A 10031-nucleotide genomic window follows, 5' to 3' on the forward strand; every position below is an offset into this window, starting at 1 on the left:
GCTTAAACTTATTTTTGTATGCAGCACAAGCTGCAAACAGGCAACGTATCATTTTGTTTGTAAACAAAGTTGCAGTCAAATGGCGCTAACCTCGAAGGCAGACTTCCATGTACAGCATCCTCTGTTTGAACAGCGCAGACTATGTATCTATCTATCCATCAGCTTTTCCCATATTGTTGCACTTGTTGTTGTTCGTTTGTTGGTTTTGGTTTCTGTTTCGCTGGCTGTGTGCACACGATCGGGACATCGTTGACATTTTAACTTTGTTAAACGGCAAAATTGTTAAAAAAAAAATAAAAATATTGCTTCTTTTTTTGTTTACACAAAGCAGTGAGTGGAGTAGAAAAAGCACTGCTGTCCCGCATAAATGGTGAAAAAGTTAAGCTCTTGGTTTTGCGGGATTATTTGCAAGTTTGTAAAGGATGTAGCCAGAGCCTAGGCTAGGCTACAGTGCGTGTGTGTATATATGTGCATCTGTGTGTGTGTGCTACTTTTTTAAGCTTGCTTGACTTTTTCCTTTTGGTTTCAGCGTCCATTATATGCTGTTTAACTTTTATTGAATTTGATAAATTGAATCAAAGGGTTAACTTTTTCTACCAAAGTGCAGAGCATAATTAATTTTAAATATGTACAATGTTTTAAGTTGTAAGATGCTACTTTCAGTGCTTTAGCAGCTGTATAAGCTCTGAATTGTAAACAAAACAATACAAGTAAATTTTTATCAGCAGAAGTAAATTATTAATTGACTCATGCTGATTAAACGGCGAGTCCAAAGTTATCAGTCGCTTTTACAATCTGCTACGCACAAAATAAATAAAAAAATTTAATTTATTAACGGTGTCAAATGCAAAGAACGTAATTACATCTAATTGTTTTTTTTACCACTTCAGTCTTTAGCTCTATTTCATTGTTTAAAAAATAGCGATTCAAGGAAATGCAATTAGTTTTGTCAGTAATAACCCAAAAGCAAATCACAAACTGCGCTCTGTATTGAATTTGTATATTGCATTTTCTATTTCAAGAATGCCAATTTTAATTGCTTCAACTCGTGTATAATATTAAAAAATATATCTCTATAACAATATAACACGACACTTCCATAAACATTTAACATCTATTGTTTATTTATTCAATAGCTTTACTTTTACATTGTGAGCAATATCAATAAATTTGCTTTGTGCTTGGATTTGATTTGTCTATTCAATTTGATCAAGTTCATGCTGTGTATATAACATGGCAAACAATTGAAGCAACTTCCGGTATTAACAACAAACACACACACACACACACACACACACACACACACACATGTGGCATGAACGACGTGCGATGCTAAAATAGAATTTCTCGTAATTGCAAAAAAAAAGATTGTACGCGTTGTTTTGCCACGCTGCCAAATGTTGCGCAGAGGGGTGAACGGGCGGGTATATGTCTGATTGTTGGCAACTACCAACAATTTATGCTCAGCAGGAATTGGAGCAAAAACAGTGGCGAAGTCCGAGCTTGGCGCTGGCACGCCCAATACTTCAGTAAACATAAATTTATTTATGAGCATGCGGCATGGTGTGTGGGTGGGCGACTCACGCTCCACTGGCAGCACCTAATTCGAGCTCCCTCTTCGAGTTTACATATACACAGACAGTTTACAGCTCTGCTGCCTTGGCTATGTCCGCTTGCTCCTCTTACGTAGCGCAGCTACTTCCGCCACGCTTACAAATTGTTTGAGGGCGAATTTTAATTATTCTTCATTGTTTTGATAGCAACGCGTGCTGCGCTGTGCTGTGCTGTGCTCTTTGCCGCTCTTTGAGGGGAATGTGCTGCTGCCCGAGGCTGTAAACACTGCAATAGCAACTACACCACAGTGACCCCAGTGCTCGTTCATTTGGATTTGGCTAGGGTCTTAGGTTTTTGGTCTGCGTGCGTCTCCTGCTGACAGCCTGACTCCGAGCTCCAAATCCAGGCTTGGGTGCCATTGTTGACCTAGTCACCAAAAACAATTGTTCTGCTGCCAACTTTGTGCCCATTCTCTCGCCCATTGCTTTACGCGCTGTTTGTGCAGCTTTTTTCATGACGCAGCCCTTTGTCAAAGCCCAAGCTGGCGCAGCTGACACTTATTGGGTTCACTAAGGCAAGACAAGTTTTTCGGTTGGCGCTTTCAGCGTAGTCAGTGGCCATAATTAAAGCAGCCTTTCAACTGGCAGCTAAACAAAGGTGTTTGTTAATAAAAATTCCAGCATTATTAGGTTCACATCAAAGCCATACTTTAATATTTTTTGCCATTGTTCTAATAGCTCTGACCAATTAGTTGTCTCAGCTTCAACGCCTTTTCCATTGACGTGGTTGGGCGGTAGTGCCCTGTAGTTAGTATTATTGAAATTTGTTTGTGTTGACTTTATAGTTGGTAGTTTTGGCAGCGCTACTTTTATGCTGCGTCCTTTTTGTAATTAAATGCAGACAAACTAAAAAGCAGGTCACTCATACGCCCCGTTTGCCAGCACGCCCGTCGCCGAAAACTAAACTAAACTTTCAAATTAATTTTTATAAATGGCTTTTAAAATTATTACACTTGCCTGGCAACATTTTCTTTTTATTATTATTATTGTAATATTATAATTTTTGTTGCTTTTATTTGCCTCGTTTTTGGCCTGGCCACAGCTGAAACTAACGTAAGTTGCCAACTGCTGCCAGTTTGTGGAACTGATTGGTCCTTTTTTCTTCTTTTTGTGTATGTGTGCAGCGATTTTAATTAATTTGTGAACAGTGAGCTCAAAGGCCTCTTGCTCAGGTGAGCGCTAAAAACTGACAAATTTGCTCTTAAAGTTTATCAACTAAAATTCTTTATTAAATGCAAATCGCTGTTAAACTTTTAAAGCAAAGCTTTTAAAGTTTAAACTGTATTAAAAGTAGCATTGATGTATATATGAGCTTTTATTTACTCAACCAGCATGCAAACACTGCTGCAATTTGTGCTTTTGTTTTAAATTTTACTCTGCTATTGTTTTATCTTCAAGCAGCTACAGCTCAGATAACCAAAGTTTAATAGATAGCTTAGGTCCGCTTTGAGTGCGGACTTTATATCAAAAAATATAAAACGATTTTGCACACTCAACTGCATGAAAATCTCAGCAACTAGTAGTGTTGGGCTACGTTCGTAGCAGCTGCTGCTACAACAAAGTAAATAATAAATAAGCAAATAAAAATAGCAACACAATTTCCTAGTTAGCCGGTCTGTTGGCCAGTGTTCGTTGCTGCTGCTCCTGCTGCTGCTGCCGCTGGCATGCCAACGCTAAAACGTGGCAGATTATGCTGTATTATCACCTGTAATTCCTTATTGGCAATCAAAACTTTGCCGCATGCTACGCGCTCGCTCAGTCTCGGCCACTATTTTTTTTTGTGTGTTTATACTTTCAATAAAAAGCTAAATCTGCGCATGCAGCCAAACTTTTAATTTTATTGGCAAACTTGGCGAGTTTTAAACATGCTCACGCTCTCACTCCCCCCAAACAGCAGCATCATCAATATGGGGCGTATCAATCGCTAGAAAGAATAAGCTGTGTTTATAGCCGCTGTAAAAGTTTGAAGTTGGGCCAATGATAGTTTGGACAAAGCGGAAAACAATTGTCATTGTATTTCAATTAGCTAATCGTTGGGTATTAGCTTTCAATGCATGAGCTGATAATTAAAAGCTAATTATATGAGTTTCGAATTACTCGCAAATTAGTTCGTATGGCAACTGTGTGCTCTTTTTTTATGCTAAAAGCTTTTGCATTAATTACTAAATAAAATATATAAAATAAAAGCAAACTAACGATGTGCTTAAAATAAATATCATTAGCTTTATAGCTTCTATTATAATAATTCAAGCACAAATAAAAATAAGGAAAATAATTGCACTGATAGACAAAATAGAGCAGGAAAATAATTACTTACTAAGCAAGCAGCTTTACTTACATTACCAACTCTAACTAATTTGGTTTTTCGTTGGAAATAGAATCAATTGCCTACTTATGGGGTGGGTAAGTTGTTCTACTTACACTTCAATAAATTTTAAATAAGTATTCATATAAATAGTAGTTTGGTAAGTTGTTCTATTAACTACTTACTTACACTTAAGTAAATTTTAATATATAATATAATTTCTTCAATCGGGCAAGTTATTAATTTCTTAGCATTTAATATTTGATTTTAAACTGTAGTCTTAGTTTAATGTTACAAACTATTGCTGGACTGCTTGTATACCCTGAATTTGTATTTTCTCAATTGCTTAAAGAGTGCATAAAATACAAAAATACTTGCACAAATGCCTGAACAATGCTTGGGTCATTCATGATACTCGTGGTTTGCAGCCATTGTGAACAGTTGCTGCTCCTTATGCTCGTTCCTTTGTTTTAAGCTATACAGAAATTAAAACTAAGCACTTCAGAGCACACAACTGGCATAAACAAAAGCAGAACAAATTATAGTGCAGCTCGTGGGGGAGGAAGCAAAGGGAGAAAGGAAGATAGGGAGCAAGATGCAATGTTGTTGCCGGTGTGCACTTCAAAAATCGTAAAATTGAAATTATAATTGCAAACTGCAACTGATTTGAAAAGGCTTTTGGTATTTTCAGCAGCATTGTTGCGGACAGAAGAGGGCGCCACCGCGCATGAGAATTTTTGTAATTGCGCTTGGGCTATTTTCACGTCTCGACGTTGTACCGTCTGCCAAATATGTTCTAATTGCGGTCTTAACTTGCCGCATACTTGAAATGCTGCTCAAATAATAATTACACACAGACAGCAGCAGCAGCAGCGTGGCAAGTACTTGGTTGCACTAACTATAATATAAAGTGTGTGGCACGCTGAGGCACTCGCTATGCATTGCAGTAAATATGAACTCTCACTAGTATATAGAGCTTGCCACTGCATGTGGCACAGGCATGTTGCAGCGGATGTTGTGACATTTTTTTCGCTTAAACTGCAAGTGGCACTGGCAAAAATTTCGTTGAACAAAAGAACAACAGGAATGTGGAATACGCCGTTGGCGCTTTGTGCCAGTCGGTCAGCCATATTTTTGGGCATTGACATTGCAGCCAAAACAAAAAAAAAAATGTGGCTTTATGATTTTGTATATTTCATTGCACAAAGCGTGAGTTTTTCGTTGGCAGCTGATTCAATCGACACGCTACTTTAAGTTAATGCTGCAGACAATTGTAAATTGCGCAAAATGCAATTCAAACTACATATTTGGAAATTGTTTTTGCACAGCAACAACAACAAGCAAAGTAACAGCAGCTAGAAAATAGCCAATTTTAGAGCCAACACATACACACACACAGAGGCAGTAAAATATACTTGCAAATACGTTTGCAGCCTTTGCACTGATAGGCAACTCCCAGATGTTGTTGCAACAAAGGCAAACATGGCGATTGCAGCATTGCCTCGACACCAAGGAATGCGTTTTCAAAAATACACACACACACTGAAACACACACACATATGCGTATTGGTGTCTGTGGTTTAGACAGGGGGCTAAAGTGCAGCAGCTATGGCAGAAAGTGTTTGTTGCATGCAGCTGATTGCAAGCGATTTTATAGTTGTCCTTGCTATTCCTGCTGCTGCTGGTTCTGATGGTGACGATGCAAAATTACACAACAACACAGAAGTAGAACAAACGATCGCTGCTGCACATCGTGTTGCAGCCCTAAAGTGCAGTCGCTTGATTGCCAAGTAGAAATTTGCTTTTTTCTTTTTTGGCTGGGGTTGCTCTCTGGGTTAATAAGCAAGTGGGGCAAGCGGCAGCATGCAACATGGCCTTGTTACCACAGAAGGTGTCATATGCCTGGCGCGTTGCAGTGGCAAAACACAAGCCCATGGCAACAGCAGCAGCAGCAACAGCAGCAGAAGTATCGGTAAAATGCCAACATCAGCATTACATGCGACAATTGCTGGCTGCGGATTTGCAGTTTAATGCTGTGCTGTTGATATTGAAAAGCCATTGAAATCGATAGCAGTGCGTATGGTCTCTTGTGTCAGAGCCTCTGATTAGTTGCTAAATTGGCAAGGCACTTGCTCTGCACGCTCGCTTGATTAGCAACAACTCTTAAGCAGCCTTTGTGTGTGTGTGTGTGTGTGTGTGGCACGTTGCCTACTTATATTCTTTTGCTTGGTTAGATTTAAATGCCGAAATTTCAATGCGGCGCAGCTCGCGTGTACTGTGGGGGGTGTGTAGCTCATTCTTAAATGCGTGTCTTGTTGGCTGTTGGCATACGTGAGAGTGTAATCACATGTACTTAATATGCAGATGATGACAATGTGACAATCAAAATGATTCCAGGTCGCTAGATACTTGCAGACATCGGTCGGTCTGCCTGGCCGTTCTCCCTTTCTGCGCTGTATAGCGTTATGGGAATCTGATTATTATTATCATCGTTAAATGTTATGTCTTCTCTTCTTGGCACAAGCAAAAGCGGATTTTCCGGCGCAGATTTCCTTGAGGCATTCAACACATTAGGCTGCGTTTTGAATTCCAACAAATGGCAATTTGCTTTTATTTTTATTGCTCGCCAAAATCGCGCATTTAAATTCAGTTCTACACACCGTATAGTTCTAATACATATTAAAATCTTGATTGCCAGTCTGAAGTGGTGGCATAAGTTTATTATTTTTATAAATTAGCTTCAAGTGCAGTGAACCAAAACTATGAAGTCTCGTGCAGCACATAAAGCCAAAAGCTGAGCTGCTGCGCTCTATTTAGTCTCGAGTCTCAGTTTGTGTGTTAAGCATACAAATGTGTAAACAAGCGCGAGGCATAAAAGCTGCACAGCTGGAGGCGCCTGGCCAAGTGTAATGGGTGTGCAATAGGAGGTCGCGCGTATGCATGCACCAGGGTCAAGGCACAATGGGGCACAACGTTGCAAAAAATACAACGACCCTTGACGAACTCGCTTCACTGATTCATGCCGAATGGTCAGACGCCGCCAGCTGCCTCCTGCCTCAAGCTCTCGAATCCGTTACGATTTAATAATTGCGGCACGTCAAGGTCACGTGCGGTGGCTTTTAGTGTCAAACTATGTGCTGTGGCAAAAGTATTTTATGCTTTGTCATGCAGCGTGATGTGCAATTTAAAAGACTGCTTAGATTATAGTGTTGCATGCTTAAAGGTTGAACTCTAACTTTCTTATTGCAATAAACTTAAGCTAGAATTAAAATTTCAATGATTGGAAACAAATATATAAATGTGAAAGTAGTGACAGTTGCTAAAACTCAGTAAAAGTTTCATATTCAACTGCTTGGTTAATCGCCAACAGTTCAAACACAACTGACCTGCTGGCCTAGCTAATTTACGTGTCAGCCTCACAGACAATGATCAAAGATTAATAATAAAAGGTGAGCGCGACTTATGCAATTGTCATCGCTCTCAATTAACCATTCCCCACCACCAGTAACAATAACACAGAAGCCTGGCCTTCAATTCATAATTCTATAATTGTAAATATAAACATAAAATTAAGAGAAAGCACAAACGTAACTAGCCAAAGAAGCAATCATCATCAGTTATTAGTTTCTCAAGCTCATGATAAGTTTTATATAAACAACCATATCCGGATAAACTTAAATAATAGTGGACCAAATCTGTTTGCTGCTCTGCAATGAATATTGTAAACAGAACTTAGATATAAGAATCAACTATGTATGACATAGCTTCAGTTATAATTCGAAACTCAATTCGGACACTTAAACTAAAGTAACAGTGATAAAGAGTTTTAATTCATATGTAAGTTTTACTGACATAATTTGCGCAAGTGCCTTATTGTTATTAGTCTCCTTTTTTTTTGTATACGCTCGATCTATAGTATTTAATATGAAAGAGGTCTAAGCTCGCTCGCATTTGCTAATTTTCATTTTAATTTTTTTCTACATAAATTTAAAATGATATTTAAATATATTTTTAGACCACTGTACTAATTGGCACAAGTTTATTGCTCAGATTGTATTTCAGCTGCTAATTAAATAAATTACATTAATTTATTGTATTTTACACACTACTATATATTTCATACGCACTGTTGCACGCAAGAGTTTCACATATATACAATTTATAATTGCACTACTTGCCAGCAATATATATATAAAATCTTTGTGTGTGTGTGTGTGTATGAATTCACAAGCATAACATGTTCTTAAGTATTTGCGCCAACTGCTGAATGCCGCAGTGAAGAGGCACAAACCACAAATGTGTCCACAAGTTTTAACACTGTTGGCTGTTGTTTATATTTACATACACACAAACACACATTGGATATCTAACTTTGACTTTAAATTACGCATTAAATTTTATGTTGCTGTACGGCCGTATGTGCCCAAGCTTAAAGTGTCTCTTTGTTTGTGTTTAGCAGCAAAAGAAAAATTAAGCAAATAATTATGTATTATTTTATTGTAGCCTATATAGTAGTATACGAGAGCGTATGCTACAAGACTTAATTGCTTTTTAAAGCCGCAATACAGATGCTGCTTGGCACGGTTCATGTTATTGCAAACGAGTTGGTAGAGCCTGCAAGCAATGGCAAATAGACCGCGTTTTCCCACAGAGCAGAGCACACAAAACGAGAGAGAGCGAGAAACTGAAAGGCAATTTTAACTTTTCGCTGCATAATCCGCAGCAAATTAAAAGATCCTTAAGCGACTTTTAAAAACACTTGTGGCAACAAAAGAACAGCGCATATGGCTGTGCCATTTAGTTGGCAATAATTAGCGCTGTATTGTTTAAACAAAAGTTGCACAACAGAGAATTTATATTTGGAAATTCACTATATATTCTAATTGCATAAATTACATGTAAATTGTTGAGCTTAGTCTTCGGGAAAAAGTGAAGCTATGTTGGCACAGTAGGCAATGACAGTTTTGTCGGAAGCATCGGGAAACACTTGACCCAAAAATTGCAGCAAATCTGGCTGTTGAGTCACAATCTCAGAGTATTCCTCATAAGAGATAATGCCATCTTTATCAACATCAAATTTGTTAAATATAAACTCGCACATGTCCTAAATAAATGTAAACTATAAAGTTGTTATGCTAAAAATAATATTTGAAAACCTACGGCACGCAATTCCAAAATTTCATCATCATCGTCATCTACAAAAAACTTGGCTATGGCCATGCCAACAGTTTCGCGATTCAGCACGCCTTGTGTGGAGCTTGTATATACCTAGCATATAATATTATTTATTATTATAATTATTTGCAATTATAATTTACTGCGCTTACCTGAAAGGCAAACTTCATGCGCTCCTCGAGGTTTTTGCTTAGGAACACCGAAAACATTTGCATCCAAGCTTCGGGGCTTACATATATTACATCGGCTGTTATATTTAACAATATGCGCTCTATTATTGTAACATCGTGAATGCGAAATAGCACCAAAAATATGCTATGTAGTTGCTTCTTTTTCATTTGCTTAGCGGAGGGTCCATTAATTTGTACAAACTTGTAGTAAACGATGAGCAGACAAACGACTTCATTATATGTAAAATCCATAGTTGTTGTAAATTGTTTGATTAGGCCACTGTAAAGTGTCAGAAATTTTGTGTTTGCCATGTCGTCCATGGTTGTGTCTATGCGATTCATCTTGATGGGTTAACAAAATTGCAAAATGTACAATATGAAAAATTGTTTAAGCTTTGCTAAACTGCCAGAGTGCGCACTGGAATGTATGTATAGTATATATATCAAATAAATTGATTTAAAACAGCTTGGGTACTATTGTAAAATTTAAATTTAAAAGTAAAGTTGTTAGAACAGTCAGCGCTTTTAGAATATTGAGCATTGTTATCAATAATAATTGCTTTAAGCTTATTGCTGTCATTGCGCAACTAGTAGAGCGATTATTTAATCTGCCCTTTATTGCTTAAAGTGGCTTAAGCTCAAGCGTTGCCAATTAAACGTGCCAAAGCGTATTTACTTTAGCCTAACAGCATTTCATTCTTATGGCCAATGCCATTTTATTACAAGCATCCGTTCTAAATAAATATTATTATAGGTAATGCCAAATCT

General features: G+C 37.8%; 1 protein-coding gene across 1 annotated transcript; it reads right to left on the reverse strand.

Annotated features, from left to right (window-relative positions):
• Positions 1 to 8765: 8765 nt before the first annotated feature.
• Positions 8766 to 9687, reverse strand: LOC108602509 (sowi). The gene is made up of 3 exons (XM_017990639.1): positions 9246 to 9687; positions 9079 to 9186; positions 8766 to 9022 (listed from the first exon to the last, which is right to left on the reverse strand). Exons 1-3 carry the CDS (start codon positions 9603 to 9605, stop codon positions 8831 to 8833), a joined length of 660 nt encoding a protein of 219 aa, XP_017846128.1. The 5' UTR covers positions 9606 to 9687; the 3' UTR covers positions 8766 to 8830.
• Positions 9688 to 10031: the final 344 nt, after the last annotated feature.

This window comes from Drosophila busckii, chromosome 3R, assembly GCF_011750605.1.
Source record: "Drosophila busckii strain San Diego stock center, stock number 13000-0081.31 chromosome 3R, ASM1175060v1, whole genome shotgun sequence".
NCBI classification, from domain to species: domain Eukaryota; kingdom Metazoa; phylum Arthropoda; class Insecta; order Diptera; family Drosophilidae; genus Drosophila; species Drosophila busckii.